At 40.8% G+C, this 27,966-nt stretch overlaps 2 protein-coding genes across 4 annotated transcripts in view; one reads left to right on the top strand and one right to left on the bottom strand.

The window, feature by feature from the left end:
- The window catches only part of FXR1 (FMR1 autosomal homolog 1), a 34,309-nt gene extending 13,506 nt beyond the window's left edge, over window positions 1-20,803 (top strand). The window contains exons 3-17 of one of the 2 annotated variants that reach the window (XM_082057187.1): window positions 20-113; window positions 1,351-1,422; window positions 2,365-2,513; window positions 2,962-3,055; window positions 3,932-4,048; window positions 4,145-4,315; window positions 9,094-9,172; window positions 10,810-10,919; window positions 11,860-11,946; window positions 12,671-12,878; window positions 14,476-14,679; window positions 15,349-15,549; window positions 16,300-16,380; window positions 18,806-18,897; window positions 19,780-20,803. In XM_082057187.1, the coding sequence (XP_081913313.1) occupies window positions 20-113; window positions 1,351-1,422; window positions 2,365-2,513; window positions 2,962-3,055; window positions 3,932-4,048; window positions 4,145-4,315; window positions 9,094-9,172; window positions 10,810-10,919; window positions 11,860-11,946; window positions 12,671-12,878; window positions 14,476-14,679; window positions 15,349-15,549; window positions 16,300-16,380; window positions 18,806-18,897; window positions 19,780-19,950 (1,930 nt within the window). In that variant the 3' untranslated portion in view covers window positions 19,951-20,803. The remainder of the gene's footprint in view (window positions 1-19; window positions 114-1,350; window positions 1,423-2,364; window positions 2,514-2,961; window positions 3,056-3,931; window positions 4,049-4,144; window positions 4,316-9,093; window positions 9,173-10,809; window positions 10,920-11,859; window positions 11,947-12,670; window positions 12,879-14,475; window positions 14,680-15,348; window positions 15,550-16,299; window positions 16,381-18,805; window positions 18,898-19,779) is intronic. The other variant, XM_082057188.1, reaches the window with a different exon arrangement.
- A 957-nt stretch (window positions 20,804-21,760) lies between these two features.
- Window positions 21,761-26,072, bottom strand: DNAJC19 (DnaJ heat shock protein family (Hsp40) member C19). 2 transcript variants are annotated; one of them, XM_082057189.1, is made up of 6 exons: window positions 25,966-26,072; window positions 25,440-25,491; window positions 25,087-25,160; window positions 24,657-24,733; window positions 23,624-23,694; window positions 21,761-22,470 (listed from the first exon to the last, which is right to left on the bottom strand). In XM_082057189.1, the coding sequence occupies exons 1-6, from the start codon at window positions 25,966-25,968 to the stop codon at window positions 22,400-22,402; spliced, it is 348 nt and encodes a 115-aa protein (XP_081913315.1). In that variant the 5' UTR covers window positions 25,969-26,072; the 3' UTR covers window positions 21,761-22,399. The 2 variants fall into 2 exon arrangements, with proteins under 2 accessions (XP_081913315.1, XP_081913316.1); XM_082057190.1 differs by lacking the exon at window positions 25,440-25,491 and having other exon boundaries at window positions 25,966-26,040.
- Window positions 26,073-27,966: the final 1,894 nt, after the last annotated feature.

Raw genomic sequence — 27,966 nt, 5'->3', positions numbered from 1 at the left:
ATGTCTCTTCAACTTCTAGTTGGCAACCGGAGCGTCAGGTACCCTTTAATGAAGTCAGATTACCACCACCCCCTGACATCAAGAAGGAAATCGGTGAAGGAGATGAAGTGGAGGTGAGTTGATCCTGATAAACTGTCGCGATACGTAACTAATTGTCCTTTCAAGGCAGTGATGCTGATTGTACATCCACAGAGTGAAGATATATTAAGCTTTCAGTGAAACTGACATTTCATTTTTTTCACAAAATTACAAATTAAACCTTCTCTAAATGTAAAAAAAATGCTGAGAATGTTTCAGAATTAAAACAAAACTGGGTAATTTTCTTTCTTTATCTGAATTGTGACGCTTGGAAATGTTTTGGTATGAAAATGTTATAAAGTTCTTCCAGTAACAGGAATTTTGACCCAGGTGAAATATCTGGTAGGAAGTTGTCTGAATTATATTGTTTTAGAGAGAAGCAGTGTTATTTAGAAATGGTGTATTAAACCGGGAAGTGAAAAGGTGCATGTTCTGCTCTCAGCTTGTTGTAGTATGTTTAGTAATTCAGTAGTTAGTTTAACTTCTGCTTTTCACTTGTCTTTAAAATTCAAAAGTAATGACTTTACTAGCCCCAAACTACAATGGTATTGTAATCTAAGAAACAATGTAGTACAGGTGCTGTGTTTTTCTGCTGTTTTCTTTGAAATACATACTATTTGTAGGCGTTGTTAGAGGTTAAATGTGAAGGGTTATTTTCTACCTGCTTGCTATTGCAAAATTGCTTGTTTAGTGTGCATGCAAATGACTTTGGGCTGTCAAAAGTGTATGCGGAGTAAATGGAACTTGCAGAAGATGAGGAAAAATGAAAGTTTCAGAAATCATCTCTTCTGTATCTGATCTTGCATTAACTTGGTGGTGTTTGTTAAATTTGGCATATGTCATCATACGATGATTTGGTTCATTTCAGTACTTCTGGGTATATCAAGTAAGCCAAGGACAAAACAAAAATATTAATTGTGGAGTTACTTCTGTGTGTGAACTTTCAGTGTGAAGACAGTGTTTGAATTTAGTGAGGAATTGCCCCGAATAAGCATTGAGCCAAGGTTTTATCTTCCTTTAGAAATTTATGTTGAATTGTCAATAATGTATGAAAAGCAAATTTCACAATCCTTGCAGTGCAAAATAATAAAAATTTGTACACGAATCATATGCCTGGCTAATTTATCCAAAAATTACTTTCAAGTAGCACACTGTTCCATTCTAGTGAAAATTAGAAAACCTGGGATGTTCTTTCTTCATTGTACGTGCACACAAGTGACTTGTGTCTGTCTGTGCTTTCAGTGTTTCTTACTATAATACTTTCATTTTCAGGTGTATTCTAGAGCAAATGACCAAGAACCTTGTGGCTGGTGGCTGGCAAAAGTTCGAATGATGAAAGGAGAGGTAAATCATTTTAAAACCTCCTGTTTTCATGCTGTTATGTTAAGTACGGAAAAAACGAACAGTCTTTGTGATGGAAAAACTGTGAATTCAGTACTACGAATACAAAAAAGTGACAGACACTTAAGTGTATAGAGCTATAATGAGACTATCAGACACTCTATACATTCTAAAGCTTTATTTTGTGAAATGACAGCAAGAGAGTTTAACTTTGTACTAGGAAGGGTCTTGTGTTTTGAGGTTTCTACAGTATTAGATTCCTAAAACCAAAGTAAATGGGGTTGAGACAAGAAAATTGTCAATTTCTGATATTGTTTGAAAACTGTCAAAAAATAGTACCTGCTGTTGAGCTCTATGAGGGTGAGGTGGTGCTAAAAGTTATCAAAGGAAGATTCTGTGCCTTGATCCTTGCGGATGAACAGATTGTTAAGAAAATCAGAGAAAAGGAGACAAACTGATTTAAAAGGTAGAGTTCATCATTTGGGGCTAACCTGCTTCTCTTGCATGTCACAGAAATTTGGAGTTGTAGTATCAGTTACTTTGCAATGCTGTGCATTTCCAAAAAAGTAGTAAAAGGAAAAAATTAATTCTGAATTTAAATGCATTTTTATCAATTCTCAATTTTCTAGTAGTTGTGACAGAAAAAGAAACCTTTTCATTCTCAGCTGTTTGGTATTTTTATATAGCATTGTCAAATTAGTTGTTTCGTTGAACTGACCCCCCTTAGAAAAACTCACTGTTCAATTTTGGTTTCTTTGCACAGTCTTTAACACAGTTCTGTATTCATTTTTTTTTCCTCAAAGCAAAGGTGACATTCACAAGCAACCCATGTGTGTATATATATATACACACAAGTATTTTGTACTTTGTTGTTGATGCTGGTAATGGTACTATGTCTTTGTTGTCCCTTACTGAATTTACCATTTTAAAAAAATTCTTCCATAGTTTTATGTCATTGAATACGCTGCTTGTGATGCCACTTACAATGAAATTGTCACTTACGAACGACTCCGACCTGTGAATCAAAACAAAACTGTGAAAAAGAACACCTTTTTCAAGTGCACAGTGGATGTTCCTGAAGATCTGAGAGACGCGTGAGTAGCTCTGCACACTTCAATGAGGCGTTTACTGTATTTTGAGGGGAAGAAAACGCTTGGCTTATGTTTTAGAGGCCTGTTTAGAGGTCCAGGAAGAGCCTTGAAGGGTGGCTGTGGCTGCAGTAGCTGGTTTAGAAACTACTGGCGGGGATCTCTGCTGAGCTGCTGGGGTGAGGACAAATTCTGAGATGGGACCTTCAGGTTCTGAGTTTGGCCTGTACAGGTGATGGCTCAAGTGGGCCCCTCTGGTGCTGAGACTTTCCAAATAACCCTCATGGCGCTCAGTCCTCAGGGAAGCAAGCCCTGGAACCGTGTTACAAAGAATGGGAATTTTCTAGTTTCTGAACAGTCTTTGCCACAAACTACTGAAACATTGTTGGTTCTGATCATGGCATTAAATGTTCTGATACAGCTTGTTGCAGTAACAATCACTTTGTCTCCTTAGGTGTGCTAATGAAAATGCACATAAAGATTTCAAGAAAGCTGTGGGAGCATGTCGAATTTTTTATCATGCTGAAACTGCTCAACTAATAATACTGGTGAGTAATTATTTCTGTGTAAATACTGTATGACATTTCAGTATATTATTTGTGGGAAGTGTATAGCCAGCTGTATATTCGTATGGAACATGGTTTAACTTGTCAAGCTGTGTAAATTGTGAGAGATCTGAGTAGGTGTCCTTAAATTTTACCCTTGGGGGTCGGCTTTCTGGAGGGGCTACAAGTACTGCACTGAATACAGCCTGAGTTTGGGAGCAGCTTTCACTCTCGTTGTTACGATTTTTGTTATGCACAACTGAGTGCTGTTTCAGTGATTGGTGTGGATGGCTCCAAGCTGACTCCAGCTTACTGCACTCTGGAGCGGTAGATTCCCCCCCGTACTGTATCACACTAAATTACCACAGCTGGCTTTCCACATGAAGAACTTGCACCAGTTCAACAGAGCCATGAAGGAATTGTTCACCTAGATTCTTCTGTGGCGGTTTTCACTTATTACTTAGACTTTGCCCGGCATTAGTTTCTTGTTACAGATCTGTTAATATTATCTGCTTGAACCTCACTTTCCAGGATTGTGCTACCCTGCTTATTTCCTTAGCTTTGCCATTCAGACAGTGAGTGACAAGTATGTATATGGTAGAATGATATTTGTTTGTCTGAGGAACATCAAGGGGAAAGAGTTACTGTGCATATCCAGCAGCGCAATCTTTAGTGTAAAATATGCTGTGAGTGAGAACAGAAAACTGTTGGTTTGCAGAGGTGGTTCCGAATTCCTCATGCTTTGTTTTGAGGAAGAAGAATGTCCGTGTAAGTACTAGAAATTTAGATGATGTTTGTGATTTAGTTTAAATAGGTCCATGGTTTATCCTTTAGATGTAGATCTGCTTAAAAAATGAACCTTCATCTTCTCTTTCGTAGTCTGCCAGTGAAGCAGCAGTGAAGAGGGTGAACATACTGAGTGACATGCATTTGCGCAGCATTCGTACCAAACTTATGCTTATGTCAAGAAATGAAGAAGCTACAAAACACTTGGAAGTAAGCTATAGCTTGTAATTCTTGCTTGAAACTGAGCATGTAGCTGTAAGTTACATTGAGTGCATGTGAACGAGTCTTACTTTGTTTTCCCTTCAGTGCACAAAGCAGCTTGCTGCAGCATTTCATGAGGAGTTTGTAGTCAGAGAAGATTTAATGGGACTTGCTATAGGAACGCACGGCAGTAACATACAACAGGCCAGAAAGGTTCCAGGAGTTACTGCCATTGAACTTGAGGAGGATACCGGTACTTTCAGAATCTACGGAGAGGTAAGAGGGAAACTTTGTAGCAGTCCGAGTATTCCGCTCTGTATCTGTTTTTTGGAGTGGTGAGAGCTGTACTCAGAAGTAAGAACTAGAAATAGCTGAGTAGTTGTCTGAGTGTCTATATGCCTGTTCACACTACGGCAGCTTGTACTGCATGGATTTGAAACGTGTTCTGTCCTAATCGCTCTATGTGCCAATGCAAAAATTCTGTAACTGCGCTGTACATCTCAGTCAGCCTGCGAGAAGTACCATTTGCTGCTATTTTACTTGATCACAGATTATTTTTCCTTCAGACTGTACGTGCTGTTCTTGATGGTTCTCCCCTTCCCCCCCTTTATGTGTTTTGCTGTGTGGTATGTGTTCCTCTGACCTAGCCAAACATGTTAAAGCCTATATCTACTGCTTGTCACCCTTCTATTTTGGCAATATAATGCTGGCTTTGGCAAAATAATACTGTTTTGCCACAAATTGATTCTATTTGTGTGACTCCTACCTGGTGTGCTTTAAATCTCACAAGTGCCTTGAGTTGTAGTTGGTCCTTGGATCAAAACGAGGATCTGTTTAGGAGGCAGAAGAGTAGTGAAAAAGATGCCGCTGCCTCCAGGGCCCTGTCAGAACACTTCCTGAGGGGTTTAATCCCATGTTACCCACTCTACAGGTGCCACTAACACCTGAGTCTCTGGTTTGGACCCTTTTAGAAATCCTTGGTTGTCCACTGTTTGAGGAATCTGTGATCTTGAATTATACTCCATGCATGTCAGGAGTGATCCTAAGGGTCAGATGAAGTTGTTATTGCCGAGGGGGAGGGCAAACTTCTGTATTCTTCACTGCTCTGAAGTTCTGTATTTTTTTTTTTGGAAACCTTAAATACTTCCCGAGTATCAGGGTGGCAACAGATCCTTCTTTGACCCTGTGCTACCAGTAAATCACGTCTCACAGTTCACAAAGAAGAATCGGACAAGCTTAAATGCAGTATAGTGTATTCCAGTTTCAGTCTCTTTAACATGAATGATATGAAGCTGAAACTTGTGGAAAGGTTATGACTGTCACCAGCCTCTTACAGTAGTGCACAGCAATGATTATACATACCAGATGCCCCTGAATAAAAATGCCTTTGGACACTTCCAGCCTTGTCCTTCCTGGAAGTGATAGCTGCTTCTAAAAAAGCCAGGCACCCTCAGTGTTCCACGTGACAAGGGCTTCAGTGTCTGGGTAAACTTGTCTACTCTTTTTGCCTCTTTTCAGCTGACCTTGGCAGCAGACGGGCCCCTGATGGCCGAGTGCGCGGGCAATTTTAGGCTGAGATGTGTGGGAGGAGTGATCCAGTGTCCTTGGCATTGTGGCCAGGGCCTGAGGGGCTCCCGTAGCAAAGTTCTGCATACAAATAAAAGTTCACTGTTGTTCAGGGCCAGAATCTTTGAGGAAAGGGAGATAAATTTTAAGGAATATTGGAATGCTATATGATTAGAAGGAAGCTAAACTGTATGGCATGGTGTTCATGCTTTTCCCTTGTCTGGTCAAGACCACTTTGATTCCAAGACCCTTCCCCTTCTGCCTGACCTGTTGCTTGTGATACCTGTTACGGACACCACAGTACTTGAACTTCAGAGCTTGGACAGTGAGTGGCTGTCCGTACTTCTGGAATCTTGTGCTTCCCCAGAGAGGGAGAGCCTTAACAGAAAAGCTTCTCTTAGGCCTTCAGTGCTAGCATCTGGGTTCAGTTCTTAAGCAGTTCTTAATGCTTGTGCTTCTCTCTTATACCATATTTTTAAATATATTTAACTGCACGAGAACTGTTCCTTTGGGTAGAACGATTCAGGAGATGGTTACTTCTTAAAACTCATTTTCCCTTTGGCACTTTCATCGCTCAGGATAGTAACATGCCTTTTATTTCTTGAAAAAAGACTTGAATCACAATGGAAAAAGCGTTGTTCCCTGCCATGACTTAGGAGGGCTTTGTCTTTTGTCTACATGGAGTAAGGCTTTTCAAATGATGCCTAGAGGTTTTGGGTGGGGTTTTTTTGCATTAAGGGAAGGACTTTGGAGACTTTTGAAACCTTGTTTGAGGCTCCTGAGACACATCCACCATTTGTAACAGGAGCTCACTCCACCAGCCTGTAGCCACTAGATCTGTGTTGGTGACTGTGGTACAAAACATTGTCCCTCAAATCTGCAGCCATATGGTTCTGAATAACAATATCAAACAACAGCTCTCCTGCTGCAAAAGGTATAATTCTGAGTTTAGAAAAATACCCTGTATTTAATCTTTCTATTAAAGGCTCTTCAGGTAACCTGGTCGTGTCTTGATTATATGGACTACTGAGTGAAGTAACCAAAGCTCGAGTGGACATGTAGACTTTCAAAGTTGGAAAGGTAGTTACTAGAGGCTGGGATTCTTTGAGGTGTTTAATCCACATGCACACTGATATTTAGAGAGAAATTATTTTTCTTTTCTGAATTGCTGACTGCAGGGAACTGAGAACACATTGTCCAAGTCAGCTTTAGATGCTCTCCTGTTGGGCTGTGAATGAGTCACACAGGTTGTACTGAGGCAAAAATCCTGAGTGCTTGTGGCCAAGTGTAGATATGTGGATGGGTGCTCTGGAGAACTGGTCCTGGCAGTCGTTTGTTTTCTCATCCTGACTCTGTGAAAGCCATCACTGTTCCTTCATCTTTATTCAGGAAAGAATTGATAAATGTACCTCTGCGGCAGGACGTGTGAACTCTTCAGCTGTGTCCTACTTGTAGAGTTCATTGAAGGTGAAAAGTTGTTGAGATTCTTATCATTTTAGCAGCTGCCCTGAGTATGCAGCGTAGCCTCTGCTCCTTAGGATGACTTCTGTTCATCTGCTTTCCACGCTCTATTGCTTTTCATTATCTTGAAATCCAGTTTGCCCATGTTTCTCATGCTATCATTGTGATCTCTGCCAGAAGCAGAGGGTTTTTTTGTGGTTTTTTTTGTTATTCTAGGGCTTCCCTAGTTTCACTGCAAGCTGCAGGAGCTGGTGGTGCTCTTAGTTCATGTGTTGCCTGGAAAATGACATTGTAAGGGCTGAGGCATTAGTGTGAAATGGAAACTCTGCTCAAAAGCTGTCATTACTGACTAGATGCTGTTACTCCTTCAATTCTACACTTCAGCTGTTGCTAATTTGAAGCTTTTTTTTTCCTCGTTCCAGCCTCTGTATAGCCTTGATTGACTTTCAGTTAGTTTCTGTCATTTAATAATAAAGCTTGAAGAGACCATTCGTAAGAGTTTTCCCTATTAACCAATGCTGCTATCCTATCTTGGAAAACATTGCAGGTGAACTGTGGCCAGAAACCAGCATTCTGGAAGGAGAATGCCTTGCATGTAATATTTGTTCTACTGCAGAGGTGGTGTGATCAGGACAGATTCCTTTGTGCAGTAAACCATTTTAGTGGTGACTTGAGGGTTCAGGTTGCATTAGTGTAATTTGCAGTTACAGGAGAGAGTTTCCCTGAAGGCGCCTGTTGTTCAGGCTTAGTTTTCTGTCAAACATAAGACAGGCAACAAGCAGAAGTACTAAACCTTTTGTAGAGCAAACAGAAAACTTCCTACCTGCACTAGTTCTAAGCAGGCTCGGTGTGCTGTGTCTGTTGGCTCCTGGGCTTCCCTGCTGTGGTGTTGCTCCGTGGAATCCCCTGTCCCTCCTGCAGAGCCCCGTGTGCCCTTGTCCTGCCGAGAGCCGTGGGGCGGCCGAGCCCTGGGAGCCTGCGCAGACCTACAGCAGCGGCTAATGCTGTCCTTCTGGCACCATTCGTTCACAGGGGGTTAACTTGTGTTTGCAAACAGAACTTGGTATTAAGACTTGCATGCAAAGTGGATCTGTCTGTTGCAACAAAAGTTCTGTGGCTGATTTTTTTGTTTTCTTTCTATTGTTTTGATTACTGAGTAAGAAAACAGCAATTTCATAGAGGAGAGAAAGCCTAAGAGCTGTTTTATTGAGGCTGTTCCGAAACATCAGCACACCTTTCTATGGAAGGGGCTGCAAAGCCACTCACCGCTTACAGTGAGCCTGGAAAGTTCTGTGCAGAGGTTGCTCCTCAACCTTGGACATGTGGTGACATAATCTTCAGTTACTGTCAGGAGACAAACGAGCCTAAAATTAATTTTCTGCTTCACCATTTTTCCACATGTGACCCTCTTGGAAATGTAATGCCATATTATACATTAAAAATGGCATTAAAAATGACAAAATAAGTTAACATTGCTGACAGTATCAATGATAGCACGGTTTCTGTTGAGAAGAACTGGGTGCTTCTGAAGAAGTTCAGAGGAAAAGGCAGAGACTAAACTATTGGTTTATGGCTTGTTCATCTAATAATAGTCATATAACTAATACACTGCAGTGTCAGGTGAGATGAGATCCATGATCTAAAGGTTTTTTAACATCGAATTCATATAAGCTGAAGTTTCTGTGAATGCTGGTAGGATCACTTAGAAATTTATTTATTTTAAGTACCGAATCTTTGTGATAATTGTTATATTGATTATTATTTAATGGATTATAGATTTGAAAATTGTGTCTTGATTTTGGAGAAGAAGTTGCCTTATTCATTACTGATGCTATGCTACTGAATTTTGTTTCTGGGTGTTTTACTCAATTATTTCTTTAGCATATACTTCAAAACTAGATTAATCTTGTCTCTATTCTTCTCTTTTTGAAAATAAGGTTGTTTGGCAGGCTTGCAGCTGTTGCTACAAAGTTTTATTTTCAACATCTTACAATCACAAACCTTTTCTTTTTCCAATTAATTTCCAGACTGCCGATGCAGTAAAAAAGGCCAGAAGTTACTTGGAATTCGTGGAGGATTTTATTCAAGTTCCCAGAAATCTTGTTGGTATGTAATAACTGCTGAAACTTAAACTTGGGGTTAGATTGGATATTAGGAAAAAATTCTTCACAGAAAGGGTTGTCAGGCATTGGAACAGGCTGCCCAGGGCAGTGGTGGAGTCACCATCCCTGGAGGGGTTTAAAATGCACATAGACGAGGTTCCTAAGGACATGGTTTAGTGCTGGAGTCAGGTTATGGTTGGACTCGATGATCCTGAGGGTCTCCCCCAACTGAAATGGTTCTAAGGTGTAGCATCTTGTTAGTTTCTTTTTTTTTTTAATAAGACCTCTGCAAATTATGAATCTGATGCGACTTGATGATTCTCTCATCTACCAAATGTTAAAGCTTGTTTTAACATTCAGCAAATGAATTGTGAATTTGTTCATGAACACTTTTTTGTATGATCTCATTCAGCAAACCTGGCTGAACCAAGGAATGTGGCTAAATAGAAATTTTTACAAATTGCGAATTTGGGTAACATTCTAACTAATGTGAATAGCACCCATGTAGGAATCATGTAACTTGTCATAGCAATGCATTTACCTGAAAACGCTGCTTTTAAATAGTTACAATACCAATTTATGATAAAAGCAGACATCTTGCCCAAATCATATATATAAGCAGACATATTTCACCACACTTTAGGAAGACAGCCAAGTTAAAAGTACTACAGTGATCGTTAGTGACTCAAGTTGAAGGTACCGCGTTATGCCCAGGGTGCTGCTTTCTGTACCAAGAGCCACCTGCTGAACTGGTTTTGGCCATTGGGGCTCCTTGGACTGAGGACTTTTTCCCAAATACTGGCTAATGATTGTCCATAGATATCCATAGAATATTTATAATGTTGTTCATTGTTGTAGTAGTAGTAACATGATCACTGCTAAATGAAATTGTAGGCATACAGAATGATTAGCTGTAGCGTGGGTTTAAGACAAAAAACACACAAAAAACCACTTCTGAGCTATTTGAACTGTTGATGAAAGGAAACCATTTAAAATGCTTTTTGCACTTTCTATCATGGTGATATCTGCTGTAAAGAACGGTCCTTTTGGAATTTTCTCTCCCACTTTTGGCTGTTATACCCTTTTCTTTCAGAGGTTCTGCCTTCCTTTACTCATAAATATTTTGAAGTGCCAGGTAGCTGTAGCTGGAATGAAGAAATGTTTTCACATGACTTTAGGTCAAGGAAGAGCTGAAATCTATTCGTAAGGGAGCAAAGGAATCACTTATTTTGAGATTTAAACATACAGTTTCTAAAGAACATTTTGGTTTAGATCCCACACATGACCTCAAAATAAATACTTTAAAGGTAATATAGGGAGTACGGGTAGTACTCATGTTTGTGCCATTTCACTTTTAGGGTCTATGTGAAACTTCTGCGTAGTGGTGATTTTCATCAATACTTGTCATTGTATGCACATGTACAGTTTGATTTGGGAAGTTTTCACCTCTGCTGGCACAATGTGGGCTTTTCTTAGGGTTTTTTGTAGTTCTGTGAAGTAGGAGAAAACCTTGAAAAAAGTGAACTGTAAAGGAGAGTCAGGTGATTGTTACAATTATGTTACACATAACTTGAAATATGAAGAAACCTGTTAAAATATTTTGCATGCTGTTGCGAAATAAACCGTTCTTGCCCTCTGAAGGAAAAGTTATTGGAAAAAATGGAAAAGTGATTCAGGAGATTGTAGACAAGTCTGGAGTCGTCAGGGTGAGAATTGAAGGAGACAATGAAAATAAACTGCCCCGTGAAGATGTAAGTACTTTATTCTTCCTTCCTATGATTCGGTTTTTATTTTCGAAGACAGTTAAATTGAATCTTTTAACAAAGAATATGTATGTAGGAAAATGTGCAGAAAGTGACAACTTCTGGGACATGACTCAAATGAGTGAGAGTGGTACCTTACAGAATGGGGTCACTATTTCACGTCTGCATCATCACAGTTTATAAATGCAGCCTTTGTGGTCTGCGTGCCCCTTTTCCACGGCCAGCCTGCAGTGCTGGCAATGGCCACGTTACAGAACTGTGGGGTCTGGGATTGGGGTGGTTTTCTAGGATACACGCTTGTGGATTATCTAACAAAACCAGTTTTATAACTTCTCTGTGGATATAGAGAGAGTAGTTTTTAAGTCTTTTTCAGCCTGGTGTCTTGCAGTAAATTATATATGAAACAAATGAGGAAAGGTTTCTGCTGCTGTCCTATATGTACTTTGTGCTACATGTACTTTAGCTGCATAATTATTTGGGACTGATAGTCTTAATAGCGTTCATGTGTTTTAAATATATGAGAACATAAGATAAAACTCTTCTAAGGGGGTTTTTTCCTGTAAAGTTGGTTCAGTTTAACCACTGGACACTTCTTGGTAAACTGTGGGTGCTCTACATGCCCACTGTGATAAACACACACAGCAGTTGTGTTGTGGGGGTAAAACAAACGCTGTACGTCAGGTCACCACCACCGCCAGAACAGGTTGTTGGGAAAGCTGGGCAGCCTGAAGTCTAGAATGTGCAATCCCCTCCCTACCCTGGTCTGAGCTATTTCTAGCGTATCTTTGCAGCCCAAGGCCCTGTTACTGTCTTTGCTGTTTAGCTCACTTCTGTAATTTAAGTGGTTTTTTTAAATAGTTAATCAGAAAGTATGGTTTTGATTATAACATTCTTCTTGAAAGTAAGATCTGACATTTTGTTTTTATAGGGAATGGTACCATTTGTATTTGTTGGTACTAAAGAAAGCATTGGAAATGTCCAAGTTCTTTTAGAATACCACATCGCGTATCTAAAGGTAAGTGCGTTTCGGAAGAAATAATCTGTAGAGGAAACTTTGGTTGAAGTAACACAGTTTTTGAGTACAACTTCGTGGGATTTGCAGTCGATAACCATGCATTGTGATTTAGGATTTGGTGCCTTGAACCCACCCCTTGCCCGTAGATTTGGTGTCAGCCTTTAAATACATTGTCATGGGTACTTAGTGCTGCTGGTGTGGAAAGGATTGGACCGCAAAGAACAATGCTGTGCATTTGGGAAGTAACACACGCTTTTTTTGTCTATGTTAGTGTTCAGTTGTTCTGATGTTAATATACTGTTGTGGTAGGATGGAATTTCTAACAGTAACACACTGATACTGTGTGGTGTTAGAACACTTACCCATTTGGATTAGTTGGCTTTGTATGGAGTTGTGGTGTTGACTTAACAGAAATAAGAAGTGCATTTGAATCATGTTACTTTGTCAGTTTGCTTTTTTTGAAACTTGAAGAGAAAACGTGGTGAAGTGTAATTAAGAAAGGTAATAATAGCCTTAAAAACAATCTTTCCGCTGGTGATTCAAAAGAAAGGTTTTAGCTTTCTTCCAAAACTTGGAGATTGCAGAACTCACAGCTGAATTCTGTTACTTGCAGTTCACCTTCAAGGTGGTGTTAACTCTCCAACAGGAGTGCTGGTTTTTAAGGTGACTTTGAGGGGGAAGAACACTTCTTTATCAGCAATTTTCTTTGTTTTCTTCTATGTAGGAGGTAGAACAACTCAGACTGGAGAGGCTCCAGATTGATGAACAGTTGCGTCAGATCGGGATGGGTTTCAGACCTTCTTCCGCTAGAGCTCCTGAAAAAGAGAAGGGTTACACGACCGACGAGAGCACCCTGTCCTCGGTGCAGGGCTCCAGGTCCTACAGCGGCAGAGGGAGAGGCCGCAGGGGCCCCAATTACACCTCTGGTTACGGTGAGTTTTCCTGAGCATCTGCACTTCTGAATCCAGAACTGCCTCTGGAATTTCTTTGTGTTCCATGTAGTTGAGTGAAATGTAGGGTTGAAAATGTAGAATTGCCATTTTTTTTTTACATAGCTCAAAGCACCTAATTAGATTTACATTCCCGTTGAAGTTAAGTTCTAAATTGAAGGAATGAGCAAACTGAACTTTGGTAGGATTTTATCCTTTAACAGCAGTAGTTAAAGCATACAAAGCTGGGAAAGAGAAAGAGCTACATATACTCTTCAAGAGCCTGAAGTAAAAAATAAAATCTGGAATTAGCATTGTCTGTTTTGACTGAGGAGAAGAAAAAACACTTGTCTGTGGTCATAGCTATTTATAAGTATTTTTGAAAAGTTAAACAATATAATTAAAAACGGAGACAGCACAAAATCCTGTTTTATTTTTTTTAATTGGGTCAGGAACTAACTGGTTTTGTTTAAGATGTAGTGAGATGTTCTGATGTATTTTTAAATGAACAGGGAACTGCTACTGAGTTCCCGAGAGGTGCGCACATCCCCCCTGCGCTCAGCAGCAGCTCCCGGGATGGAGACAGTCTGCATGTCAATAGAGATGATTTCACAAGGAAGCATAGGTGCCCCAGTGAACAGAGGAAAACCAAAATTATTTATTCAATGCAGTAAATTACTCTCGATTACCTACGTGTAGCTCATTTCTGTTACAAAATCACACATGTTGTTCTTTGGGATTTGACAGTTTCTCCCTGCGCGTAGCTGCCAGGATCGTGCCACGTTGGTCAGGCTGATTCCTGTGATAATGCTGATGTTTGTAACTTTGCTTTTTACTATTTCTCAATGAATTGTTCGACTAAATAGTAATGAATGTTCTTCAGTTTGCTTATATACACACAGAATTGAATTTGGAAAACGTTGTGTTCCCCAAAATGACAAGAATCGCATGTTAGAATCATCCAGGTTACCTTTATTCCAGAGTGGTTACTAGAGAGGGTTCCTGGATGCTTAAAAAACAGTAGGTGTTGAATTTGTAAGTAGTAACAGGCAGTGGGGATTTGGATAGTTCAGAGAGGGTGCGATGTTGTGGGTACTGTTTAATAGAAACAGTTAAATGGTTCGGGCAGCATCACAACAGCTGGAAGGGGTTGCTTAGCAACAGCCATCAGCTCTAAGGTGGCAAAGTTGTCCTTGGGAATTTCAGAGAAGTTGCCTGGAAACTGCAGCAGATGCCTGCAGGGTGTACACAGAGGGAGGATCCGGCATTTACCTGTGTCCAGAAAATACAGGTTTGGTCATCTTTGAGCCCTTATTTCTTATGTTATTACAAATTTAGGTTGAGAATCATAGAAGTGTTAGTAACTTATGTTGTATTTGTATTTTACATGCGCATGTATTTTTATATGTATGTGTGTAATTATACATACATTTATGTACTTTTATATGTATATATTAATGAATTTATTTAATTTTTGTATTTAATGTGTATATATAACCAGCCAGCCATGCTGATTGCAAGACTTCTGTGAGAATATGAAACCAGAATATAATGCCAAATTTGATATTAATTTCCAGTTTTCTTTTTCTTCTCGTACAAGGTACAAACTCCGAGCTCTCTAATCCCTCTGAAACAGAATCTGAGAGAAAAGATGAACTTAGTGACTGGTCCTTGGCAGGAGAAGATGACAGAGAAAGCCGACATCAGCGTGACAACAGGCGACGTCCTGGAGGCCGAGGCCGTAGTGTCTCTGGAGGCCGTGGACGTGGTGGACCTCGTGGTGGCAAGTCATCCATTAGCTCTGGTACTGTGTTTCAAATGTATTTGGAATTTAGTTTTTGTTCCGGGCAATTTTCTGTATAACCTCTGACTGTTTTGCAGTACTCCATTTTTACTCTGGGGTTTCAGTGGAGTTGTGTTACCATTCCTTGTTGTATACTGTTTTGTTAGATTTCTGTTTATGTTCTCTTTCACTATGATCTTCGTTTCGTTCCTCACACATAATAATGATATAAAAGGTTATAAATCTTTGACATGATCTCTTCTGAGTTAAGCTTATGTTTAGAAAGAGGGAAGGTGGTGTAGAATTGAAGTTATCTCATGTTTTATCAGAATTTGACTGTGCTAATCCACAGCACTTCAGTAGTGTCAGAAGCACCATGCTGCTCTGAATTGGAAGGTGTATTTCACACATTTAGTGGGTTTGAGCAAAGGTTCTCTAAATATTACCTTGGAGATCTTTTGATGAAATAGCACAAGTGCCTATTGTGGTGCCGCAGAATACTGACTGTTGGGTTAGAGTCAGAGGGGAACCAGAACCAGTATGAAATCATCAACACTGTAGTTCTGTGTGTTACACCTTTTTGTAAGGTTGCTTTAGATTTTGGAACTTTCAAACACAGATGTAAGTCAGGCTGGAAATTAAATTATATGTAACTCCAGTGTCTTAGTTGGAAACTCTTTGTTTGTTTAGTGCTTAAAGATCCGGACAGCAACCCTTACAGCTTACTTGATAACACAGAGTCAGACCAGACGGTGGATACTGATGCGAGTGAATCTCACCACAGTAGCAACCGGCGCAGGAGGTCACGCAGGCGAAGGACCGATGAAGATGCTGTTCTTATGGATGGAATGACAGAGTCTGATACAGCTTCTGTTAATGAGAATGGTTTAGGTATGTAAACAGTGGGATGACAGTCCCAGAACAAGCTGAGGAAAAAATGTGTTGTCCATGTAAGTGTAGTGAAAGTTGTTCATTTTTGTTAGTGACGAATCGTTCTGTGAAAGGCTGCTGTCTGATTAATGAAAGATTCCTCCATGGCTCTGCCATGAAATCTCCTGTTTACTGAGCTCCACTAGTATTTTTGTATGTCTCTTTTGTAAAAACTGTCTGATGGAGACACCAAAGACTAACTTGTTGTTTCCCATTGGTACTGCTGTTTTCATGGAAACGGTGCTGTTGGAGCAGCTTTCTGTTTGTCCTCGCTAACCTCAGTCTCAGTGTGGGAAAGCTACTTAAGCAGCTGTTAATTTGTTTCTATCCAGCTTCTGCTTAAGTACTTTCCCTCAGTAAATTCTCTTGGTACTCACTGGGACAAGAATATAATGTTGCTTCATAATGTAGGAAAAAAAACTTCATTGGTTATGTGGCTAAAATTTGACATATCGTTACTTACTTAATAAATGAAATCTGAGGTCATTAAGCATATGCCTAAATGTTTTAATGAGCCAAGAGCAAAAAAAAGTAAAATATAGTTTCTGCATTATTGTGTATGCTTTCAGTATAAAATTGTTTATCTTTCAGCCTGTCTTATTTAGCCTGTCTCTTTAACAGAAGCAATTTTAAATGCTCCATGCTGAAACTGCTGAAGAACTTATTTCTTTTATCATCAGAAATAGTTCATGGTAAACTTTGCAATTGCAGATGATAGTGACAAAAAACCCCAGCGACGCAATCGTAGCCGCAGGCGTCGCTTCAGGGGTCAGGCAGAAGATAGACAGCCAGGTAATTGGAGTGGAGCTGGGGGTCATCTCAGGTCAAAAGCATGAGAGAATGTTGTGTCTGCTGTTTTACATATAGCTGCATAATACAAAAAGGTTACTCAATGACTAATAAGACTACTGGATAAAGATGAAAGGCATTTCTTCTTCTAGGAGAACTTCTAAAAGTTCTTAATCTGCCTAATGAAACTAATTTATAATGTCTAACTTTCTGCTTGGACGTACGAGTTACACTGCCGATCCTGTTCTCACTGAAGGCAGCAGCCAAACAGCTGTTGCCTTCCGTGGTCCAGGATCGGGACAAACGTGAAGGTTCACGATCCGCACTCACTTGCATCCGTGCGCTCGCATTGAATGTGCCACAAGCCTCCAGCCGCGGGCCCAGGAGCTGAGCGCTGGCCGGGCAGGCGGGGGGAGCTCCGGGGTCTGCCCGGCCCTAAGTGGAGGGGTGGGAAGGAGCTGGAATTGAAATGGAATTGCATGCTTCCAATCTTTTGTTGTTGTGGCTTGTTGCATTTCTTCTGTGTGTACTAACACTTGAAATGTTAAAGGTGAACTAGCTGATTTTCAGTAGAATGCCTTGTTTAGAACATGCTCGTGCGTACGTGCTGTTAAGGTAGTAACAGAAGGTCTTCCGGATCGACAGGCTCAAAATTGCACTCAGATTTGTCTTCCTTATATATGTGGTGCTCATACAGCATTTGCGTTACACTAATTGAAACTTGGGCAAAGATACCTCTTCCCCCTCCCCCTGAAACAAACGAACTACAAAAAACCAAAACCAACCAAACAAAAAAACACCAACCAAAACACCACACCAAAGGTACTCATTGCTTCTGAACATTGTAGTTTTCTAACAGTGATATGAATTTATAAACTGGTGGAAAAAGTAAAAAAAAAAAGATTTCAGCTTTTACTTCTAAAGCAGCTAATTTCACCATCAAAAGATGTTAGTCATCTCTGCAAAAGCTGTGGTATTTCTGTATTTCTTTTCAATCTAAGTATTCTAAGAACAAAACAAAATTGCCCAAACAAGACTTCTTGGGTGTTTTTTCCTGCTGATGTCTTTGTTTGGGATTCATCTTCAGTTTGCCTAATAAATATTTTTAAATGCAACAGGAAGAGCATTGATAGGTAGTTATACTGTCCTTGTGAAAAATGCTCTAAAAATTTAGTCTCTTCATAAATACATACGAAGTGTGTAGTGAGTGAAATTTAGATGGAAGGAGCTCCCACCCCTCCCCCAGTGCCAACAGTGTCCTTCAGTCATTTACTTGTATTATTTGATTTACATTGCTCTACATTTGGGGTTCCTAATATTAAGAATGGGTGTCTTAACACTGTGCATAAAATATGCTTCATCTTGACATTAGAGGAGTTGGCTACAGAACCTCATTTTAAAGAAATAAGTCTCCTTGTGCAGAAACGCACTTGTCTTTACAATTATGCAAGGACCCATGTGTAACAAGTAAGGTTCCTCTAACAGAAAATTCCCGTGCTATACTTCCTATTCCTATGTAGGTTTCACACACAACCACTGCTAAACCCAGAAAAATAGTTCACCTGAATGCATGATATATACTAAATATCATTGACTCTCCTGTTCGATAGAGAATGCTTGCCTACTCTAATGTGTTTCAGCTCAAAGAGCCAAGTGTATATTTAAATCTGTAGTACTATGTATTCTGAAGACAGAACTGACTCTCAGTTGGTGTGCTTACAAGAGGGCCGGATAAGACAAAACCAGGCTCCAGGAGAAGAGCAGAGGTCAGAACCCTGGGCAGCCCCAGGAGCAGAGCCGTGGCGGCCCCCAGGGCTCTGTGCACCCCCAGGGCTCTGTGCACCCCCAGGGCTCTGTGCACCCCCAGGGCTCTGTGCACCCCCGTGGCAGAGCTCACTGGGGATTGCACTTTGAATACCAGGAGGAGGGCGAGTTCCCCTACCAGTTGCTTCATGAAGTAGCAAAGATTTGAATGCGGCTTTATTGTAAGTCATGCCATACTCTCAACCTCCCCCCAATTCTCTTCGTATTTTACCTTCATTCTATTTGTGTGAAATTCTTCACTACTCAAGGTAGTAGAAACCCAATGACAAACACAGGCTGTAGTTTAAAGAACCTGCAGTCTAATCCCTTCAAACCCATAACAGAAAGCCCTTGTTTTCTAGTAAAATTTACAATTGGACCAAAATTACCATTTAATTAACTTTAAGATTCCACGTTCAGATCATCATGTATCCACTCGTTTTACTGAAAACTGTATTTAGCAGAAGTAAATTGATCCTTGCTCTGTAGTTGATACCTGTAAGTGTGAAGGCCTTTTGTGAGATATCTCCCAGTTAGAGCATAACTTGTACAGAAAAGATGTAGAAGCTTAACGCTAAATTAGACTTCTGATGTGAGCATCACTGTAATTTTTTTCCTTGAACAGTAACAGTAGCTGACTATATATCACGAGCTGAATCTCAAAGTAGACAGAGAAACCCTCCAAAGGAGACACTAGCCAAAACCAAGAAAGAAACGGTAAGAAGATACATATTTTTTTTTAATGTATGTGTCCTTTTTTTCTCCTCCCTTGCAGCAAACAGTAAAGGAATGGTTCATTTATATCGCCCTCCTTTGACTACAAATGCATGAGTTAAAGAGTAATTCATTAAAAGCAAAAATGGCCCAGAGTAAGCAGAACTGACATTGACTTGTAGACTGTCATTGCAGGCTTCGTTGGCCAGTGTAATGCTCACATTAACTCTTTATGCCTTTAAAATATTACACTTACACTCTATTTTGTAATGCTACATTAGTGAAGATTATCCATGGACGAGTCTTGAGAATTAATCCTTAAGACACTAGAGGGTACTAGGTAGCACGTTTAGTGACTTCTATAAACTGTTAAAGATGGTAGATTTGAGATCTGTTCTCCTTAAAGGATAAGAGTGACATTCCATACAAAAAATAATATTCAGAACTGAATAAAGCAGAATTCCTTTACTTCTAGAGTAACACTGACCTTATTGCCACAAGTTATGTCTGAGTTCAGCAAAATAAGGAAGATCCATTGCTGTAGGAGTAATGAACTCCAATCTTACTACAGACTTTGAAAGTGATGTAAAATTCAGCTTTTCAGATAATTTCCCAGTTGGCTCAGAGAAATAGAAATTGCGAAATAAACCAGTCTGGCTGTGCTGGGGTTGTGCTGTCTGACATGATGTCTTGCAAAGTGTCTGATACAGAAATACTGTATAAACGACAAGGCAAGTGACAGAACATTAAATGACAGGATATGGGCACACACAGACAGGAGGGGTTTCCTTTTGCAAAATCGCTGTGTGAGCCAGAGGGAAATTCAGATTGCACTCTGTATATTTTTACAGAATTTTTAATATTATCCTCTTTCTGCTTTGCAAGGCAAAAGATGCGATTGATGAAAACAGCCCTTCCGAAAAAGCAGTGAATGGTCCTGCTACGACTTCTGGGGATGAGCCTTCTAAAGTACAGCACAGTCCTGATGAGAAGAAAGTTACTGTTCAAGAGGATGGGAATAATCAGGAAGAAGCAGTGCTGAATGGTGTTTCATAAACTGAAGTTCCTAGTTTACAGTTCTTTTACATTACATTTAAAATAGTGCTTGTATAAGCTTGCCAAAGATAGAATATGGATCGCCAGTCTTGACACCGCACTTTCAGTTCCTCCATTTTGGAATACAGAAAGGGGAGGGATCCTGAAAAAATCATATGTTAAACATACTTTGACACCTACTGTGTTATAAATATATCATCAGATGTGCCTTGAGATAGTATATGTAACATTTAAATAAACAAAATTGCTGGCTATAGGAAATGTTATTTTGTTTTCAAAATATGGCAAAGATGTGAGGGGGATCCCTAACATAATACTCTTTATGAAAGCATTAGCTGCTTTTGTTACATTTTTAATAATATGCAACCACTTCTTCACCTGAGGAATACTAGAAAGAAATGCAGTCTAAAATATTTTGCACTGAAATGTAATTTCTCCATTAGTTTAGTCTGGAAACTGGTCTGTTTTAATACATGTTTTTTAAATGCTGTATGTAGAGGAAAAATCTGCAGACCACTGGAATACATTTGTTAAATTCTCATAATCTGCAGGGATACTGGGTGACATTGGCAGTGACTGTTCTACATTGAGGCTTTGTTTGGTTTATTTATTAAACTGTACAGTATTTAAAAATCAAACATAGCTTTAGTTAACACTAAGCTGAATTAGTCATGTCCATTAAGACATAACCTGAACTACTGAAAAGATCAATTTCCAGAAAGTTTATTCTGTATAAACTACATATGTTAGTCCTTAGTAGAGTATTTTTATTTTTGTTTTGGTTGTTTGATGTGCAATATGTTTTTTTTGTATGCTGGTAGTAAAAGAAAATAAACTTTGATCTTCCATCTGTTGACTGTTTCTATCAAATTTAAATTACTATTGACTTTAAGCTTTTCAGGCTGTTAACACTAACACTTGCAAGGCAGCTTGAACCTTTAACTCTTTCGGAAGAGTCAGAATTCTAACATGCTAACCTTCCATTCTTTAGGGTGATGATATAAAACATCAGTTACCAAGTCTAAAGCCAGACTTATCTTGGAGAATCGCTTAACCTGACTAACATATATAGAAATTAATGCAGATGTAGTTTTTGATAGAGAAGTTGGAAGCATGACACACTAACCCATCTTTTCAGGCACATGAGCAATGAAGCAGAAAACACAGGTACAGAAAAACACCTGGGTAGCAAGGAGATCTTGGAAGAAATTGGAGCAAACTGGTAGTGCTGACTTCAAAGAAACAAAATGGTCTTACCTGATTTCATCAAAAGTGAGCAAGGACAAAACCAAGTCCCTGGAACCACCTGTGACTGCAGCTGCTCTACCTGATACAGCTCCAGCAGAGCTGTATGGCTGGCTCTGGTATGTATTTCATTTAAGGAGATGTGCAGTTTGTAATATGACTTAACTGTTGACACCCATTGACAGTGCTCCCTCCTGGACAGCAAACAGTTAAAATGTTAGAACTCTGAAGTGTGCACAAGTATCTCAACTGATAAGGCAGCCACCAGAGTGGAGAAAATTTGGAAAATGGGGAAGGGGGGGGGGGGGGGAAGTTACATTTGGAAAGTCAGTATTTGGCAGGGAAAAAACTGCATCTGGCTAGAAATGTGCAAACTCTCTGGCCCCAATTCACATACTTACAAGGACACTGCTGGGGTGTGCGAGGCTTCATGCAGCACAATAAATCCAGCTCAGGTATCTTCAGTGGTCTGTGTAAGAGTTCCTCTTCCCTAATGACTATAAATGCAAACCTTATTATGTGAGTTCTAACTTCATAGCGTAAAATAATGTATAAAGTTACAATATTTAAATTACAAATTTGGAATTTATTAAATTCTATAAAATGAATTAAAAATTGAAAGTTACTAAAAATCCCAGACATTCCAGACCCATCAGTAACAGCTCAACCAACCTTGTTCTTCACAAGGCGAAGACAACGGAGTACGTTGTTTCCTATACTTTATTTCTTCAGTCAGAGACAAAAACACATCTGTCCCAGTTCTTGCTGTCAAATAAATCCTCTTGATTTCTTTCCATCCCCCCCAAAACAATTCATCGTGCTACCTTTGGCATATGAAAGAACAGCAGCATTAACTTTAAACATAGCTAGTTTAACAAAAATTAGGTAACAGCATGTAAGTCTACCTGTACCTGCTAACATGCATTGGCCAAACCAAGTTATTAGTCTTTTACACTGAAAATACTTCTGAGTGGCAGATTTTCCTGCTTAATAAAGAACAGCTATGAAGAAAAGATTTATGCCCTGCTCCCTCACACATTTCCCCAAAAAGTGCCTAAGAAGTGAGCGGGGAGGGAAGTACCTCCCTGGATTCATATTTCCAGCTTCATTTGTATTAAGTCAAAGACTGACATTAGAACTTTTCTTAAGCCATTTATCAAAAATAATCATTTGCATGGACAAACCCTCCAGGCTTCTCTCTCTTTCATTTTTTAGCTTGGTCTTCCAGTAAATCTTTAGCTTCATTGATTTTGGCTGCTACATATGGAGAACCACCTAGAATAAAGATAACCTCATGTCACGTCAGATGAAAAACAGTATTTTCTTTCTGTGTTGTTAATGCCGCAGTACACAGGAAAAAAAAAAAACAGTATAGTTTGAAAGTAATTCAAATTAAAGAACAAACTGCATTATGACTGAAGCCATGTAAACTTACACATACATTCACTGCAGCAGGTGAATGTGCAGGCAACTCATTCCTGTTCAGATGCTCTTAGTTGATTGGAGTGGGTTTTTTCCTCCAGTTTTATCAGTTGTAAATGAATCGGTCGCTAATGACTTAGCACAGAGTTTGTTGTGAATACAGCAGTGTGAAGCTAACAAGCCTGCAGACAGACCTTCCCCCTAGTTCAGGGCCAGCATCCGAACTGCTGCTGTGGCAATGGACTGGCTCAGTTTTTAAGCATGACATACCAATGATTTACAAAGATAATGAAACAGAATCAACAATGCAAACGCACTGAAACTGTAACTGACCATGAGGTGCAAAGGTCTGTAGGCTGTATTTGTAGCACGTGTATCATATATTAGTACTAGAATTACTCTCTTTACTTGAAGCTTAATTTAACTGATTGAGGTCACATAAAACAGGTGAAATGCACCTAGCAGTCTTTTAGGTTCTGCATATATTCATTAATTTTCACATTAACTTCTGCTAGATATTATCTATGAAAGGCATATGCAAATATTTTGGATTTTGGTGGATAAAAGTAAATAAAGTTCAACAGCCGCTTTAAAGGACGCCGTATTTACCTTTTAAATGAGGATTAAAGAGTTAAATGCCAAGCACTAACACATGATTCTGACTCACTGAAGTAAATAGAAGTTATAACAGGCATAGATACCTGAAGTTATTAATTTTAAGCATAACTAGATTCTGAGCGTTCAGAGTACCACCAACAGAAATATTTCATAATTTAGTGTCTTCAACAGACACAGAAGGCTCAATACCAGCCATTTATGGTGATCTCCGAATGCATTCAAATGAACCCAAATTCACATGTTACATCAAGGACACAAATATACTCTGGTCTTTTTGTTGTTGTTTTGGGGGTTTTCTTTTTGGTAGCTGAGGTACACTTCTTCCCTACACAGTTGTATTAATCTGTGTTAAAAACATATATTCATTAATATGACTTAATTTACTTGCCTTTATCTGGATGATTCAGAAGCATGATGCGTCTGTGAGCTTCTCGTATTTTACTTCTGTTTGCTGTAGGGCTTTAAAAGAGAGAGAAAAACTGACTTAAGGAAACCTCATAAAACCCCTGGATCTTTAGAAGACGTCTTAGAACAAGCAAGCGCTCTTCCTTATCCATAAACTCTTTGGTTACATGTATGTTTTTCTTTTCCTATTACTGATGTGTAGCAGGTAAATCCTGGAGAGGCTTTCTAAGGTTTTTCCAAAATTCTTTATGTTGAAGATGACGTGCTACAGCAGTGCGATATGGCAGGGGACATTCACACAACTGAAAACAGAGTTATGTTGTAACATTTTTACTGGGACAACTTCTTAAAGGCTGGAGGAAAAAATCAAATAAAATTTGCTCTTGATTTATTTAAAACAAACAAACAACAAAAAACCCCAATACCAAACCTGTTTGTATACAAACTTCACAGTTGGAAGCTGTCTTCAAACAGGAATGGTTCTTTTTCTGTATCTTACTAGGTAAACTTTTGTATTTGGTCTTAAGTCTCTTTAAGGATTAGCAGGAACAGCTGCCAAACTCATACCTAAGATTCTCTAAAAATGATGAATTGACTCCACCTGCAACGAGTGGGTTTGCAGCACCCTCACACTGCATCTACCTGAAACTCACCAGCAGTGACAGGAACCACAAGCAAACACCACAGCTGTGCTCCCTACACCAAGTAAACACCAAGGTTTCTTTTCAATGGCGTATTCATGTGGCTTTTGAATGTGCGAGGGATTTGCAGATGTATGGAAGTCCAACCAGAGTGAATTTTAAGCAAGCCGACATGCAGCAAAGAATCCCAAATAAATACAGAAAATCCTGAAAGGCTGCTTCTTACTTCCCACCTTGGCACTGACATCCCCAGGGGAAGCTGGACATGGGACAGTCTTAAGCACAGAGAATTAAGTCCTTTTCAAACCAGGACAGCAACTACATAACACCATACCCTCCTTTTTTACCTTTAATTTCTAAAAAATTTCCTATTACCTCACTCCTAGTATTAAAGCTGCTTCTCGTTTAGTCATTTTGGGTTCAAATCCACCTCTGTAATAACCACTGAAACCCTGAAAGAGAAAACATGTTACTTTAAAAGACACTAATTTTTACTTTTATCAGTTAAAACAACTCATTGCTTTAGTAGCTGCTGAGCTTTTAGTCTGTAATACTGCAAAGTTTCTTTTGCACTTGTAATATGAAATACAGCTGAAATAGAGTACCACTTAAATGACTACTGGAACTTGCCAAAATAAATTCACTATTAGTCAACCACCATCAGAATCATCAAGATTAATTCTATTACTGACAAAATTGTGTTTAGTATTACAAGAAAATACAACTGTGCTATACAATTGTCTGTGGTTATTTCAACATGTAAACTTTTAAATAAAAAGAGGCTAGAGATAAAACAGAAACTTACAGGTTTTGATAGACTCTGAAGTGCTTGTTTTACTTGTGGCTCCATTTGCTTCATAGCTTTTAGTGCATAGCGACCTTAAAGAAAACAGTGTTGAACAAGGAAAGTATAAAGTTTCATAAAGCTTTAGCAATTCAGTGCAACTGGCAACTTGTGGATTAGAACATGGAATAAACTTTTAAGGGACATTTAAAAAGTTAGAATTTCGCTCTTTAAATAGAGCTACGTTTCTCAATTTAGGCGCTCCCAAAAGCATGTCCTGTTTCAGCTACTGAACTCCCTTAACATTCATCAGTACTGAAGCAGGCAACGATAAGTACAACTGGGTGTTCAGTGTCCTCCCATCATCTACAAACCTGCGAATCCAGCTGCCGCTATGGTCAGACCAACCGCCACCATTGTACTGGCCTGCACAGGGAAGACATAAAGTACTTGTTCACCAAAGGAAAAGGAAAAAAGCTCACCCGGCCATCTCTACAGCGGGTCGGACTGGTATATATGTAGAAAACAACGTGAACGGGCAAAGGCAGCCAGAAGAGGATTTACTTTGGCAACGCTGCCCCGAGTGCCCCCAGGGACACGGCCCAAGCAGCGCAGGTGCTGCCGGCAGCGGGGTGGGGGTCGGGCGGGAAGCCCCAGCTGTGCGGGGCGAGGGAGACCCCGCTTTACCGGCGGGGGGCACCGGGGCCAGGGTGGGAGACTGCGGCCCCGCCGCGGCCTGTGCAGGCAGCGCCCGCCCCGCGCGGCCCAGGGCAGCCGGGCAGGGCCAAGGACGAGCCGCGCTCCTCGGCCCGGGGAAAGGCCTGGGAGCCGCCGGCCCGTACACAAGCGGCCCCCGGCTCCTACGGCGAGACCCGCCGGGCCGGGCCCGCCCGCACTCACCATGGCCGCCCCGACCGCACTCTGGCGACCGCCGGGCCCTGCTCGCGGAGCGCCCCGGCTCGCCTTACGGCACCGGGACCGGCCGCAAAGCCGCCACCGGCTGTCGTAAAGCGGCGTGGGGCGGGGAAAGAGAGCTGCGGACACCGCCCCGGGACAGCGGGCGGGGGGCAGAGCCGGGTGGGGGTGCTGCCTGCGGTGGGAGGGGTGCGGAGCAGCGGCGTGCGCGCAGGCCGGGAGCGGGGGCGGCCCGCAGGGAGCTGCCCCGAGTAGGGAAAGAGTCATCACCTCGGCCGGGGACCGCCGGTGCTGTGCGAGGCCCGGCCGCCCGCCGGCGGGGAGCGGTCCGGAACGGAGCGGGCACTGGTGGGGGTCTTGCAAAGATCGGTCTGAGACACGTCTGCCCTTGGCCTTGGCCGGTAGTTGCTGCAAGAGGAACAGAGCACAGTGGTGTCAAAATGACAGTACAGATCTTATGCTTGATGCAAATGCGGGGTTTAATTCCTGATCCAGAGCCTTCTCCTACACCAGATTTGGTTTTAACAAGTAGTTTTTCTTCCATTTTTCTCATATTTTATTCTAGTAATTCGCTCCTCCTCTCTGATGGTCCCATTTTTCTATGAGCTGTGTGGTCTTGCTGCCTCCGTTCTGTCCTTGGTGCACTGACCCCGTGTCCTTGGTGCACTGACACACTGTCCTTGGTGCACTAACACCGTGTCCTTCACGCACAACCACCCTGTCCTTGGTGCACTGACACCCTGTCCTTGGTGCACTGACCCCGTGTCCTTGGTGCACTGACACACTGTCCTTGGTGCACTAACACCGTGTCCTTCATGCACAACCACCCTGTCCTGAACATTTCTGTGCTAGTGGAGCCGTCCCTGCTGAGCTGTCAGCACAGGGTACTGACCCCTCAGGCCATCCACGCTGATGTCACATCAGACACAAGCTCCAGGTGGACAAGTTCAGTTATTTGATTGCTGGAGATTACTAAAAATGAGGGAGAATTACAGGCCTGGCTCTTGTACTTGGATATTACTTACATAGTGTCATCCATTAATAATACGGTGTCATATGCAGCACAACAGTCGAGTGTCCATCTGTCTCTAGTTCTAGTCGGAAGTCACAGTTTTGGAAACTGAGTAACGCGGCAGTGAGACCGTGCCAGCCTTTGGCCCTAAGGTTCTGCTTCAAACTGGTCACAACTCAAAGCTCCACATGCTGCTGTCTGATCAGTACTTACTTTGCAGGAATGAAAAGCTTTAGTGTCATCCTCTGTGCTTGTAGAACGTGTTGATGCCCTCATGGGCTCCTGGAGAACCTGGTGAACCAAAGCAGCTTGTAGTTGTTTAAGGCCTCGGACTCACAAGCCCTCACGTGAGCAGCTTAGCATAAGAGCTGATCGTTCGCTGAGCAGCCTGTGATTTTGCTGGCTCTTGCACTGGAAGATAGAATTTCTCTTTGCTGCTATATAGTTTCTGTGAGTTCTGTGTTCACTTTGAATACGTCAAAATTTCAGTCTGAGTGCCTTTTTTCACTAAAATTTCAAGTGCCTGATTTAATGTCTTCTGAGATAGTTTGGAGGTAGTCTCCTGTCTCTTTCCTTCCCTGTCATCTAAATAACACTACAAGAAAATAAACTACTGCCTTTTAAAGAGGATAGAAGAAAGGTTTTGGTCAAGGCACTTGTACTGTTGTACAAGTGTTTCATGAGATGGAAATAAAAGGAAACTTTCATACTTGATCAAGGAACCAAATCCATTCATTGCAGAGCACAAGGCCCCTGTCAGCCTATGAGGCCTTTTTGAATATGGAAAGGGGAGCCAGCAAGTGGAAAACAACTAGATGTTTGTTTTATGGGGGAACAAGAAAAGGCTGTAGAGATGTATGGGCCTGGTAGGCAACTACAGTTTCCTCATATGTAGGAGTGGATTTGGTTTTAAGATGGTTTCCCCTTTGTCCCTTTTTTATCAGAAAAGGGGCAGGATCACTGTGCAAGCTAGT

The sequence above is a fragment of the Streptopelia decaocto genome, assembly GCF_964273445.1.
Source record: "Streptopelia decaocto genome assembly, chromosome: 6".
In the NCBI taxonomy this organism is placed as follows: domain Eukaryota; kingdom Metazoa; phylum Chordata; class Aves; order Columbiformes; family Columbidae; genus Streptopelia; species Streptopelia decaocto.
The sequence above is the reverse complement of the archived record's forward strand: the minus strand, read 5'-3'. Positions and strand labels throughout refer to the sequence as shown.

Excerpts from the sequence above, each read along its gene's own strand:
- DNAJC19 (XM_082057189.1), bottom strand. Across the intron at positions 24,734-25,086 it reads TTCAGAGTCTATCAAAACCT|GGTTTCAGTGGTTATTACAG; the intron begins GTAAGTTTCTGT and ends TTTCTCTTTCAG. Across the intron at positions 22,471-23,623 it reads TCTGAATCATCCAGATAAAG|GTGGTTCTCCATATGTAGCA; the intron begins GCAAGTAAATTA and ends TCTTTATTCTAG.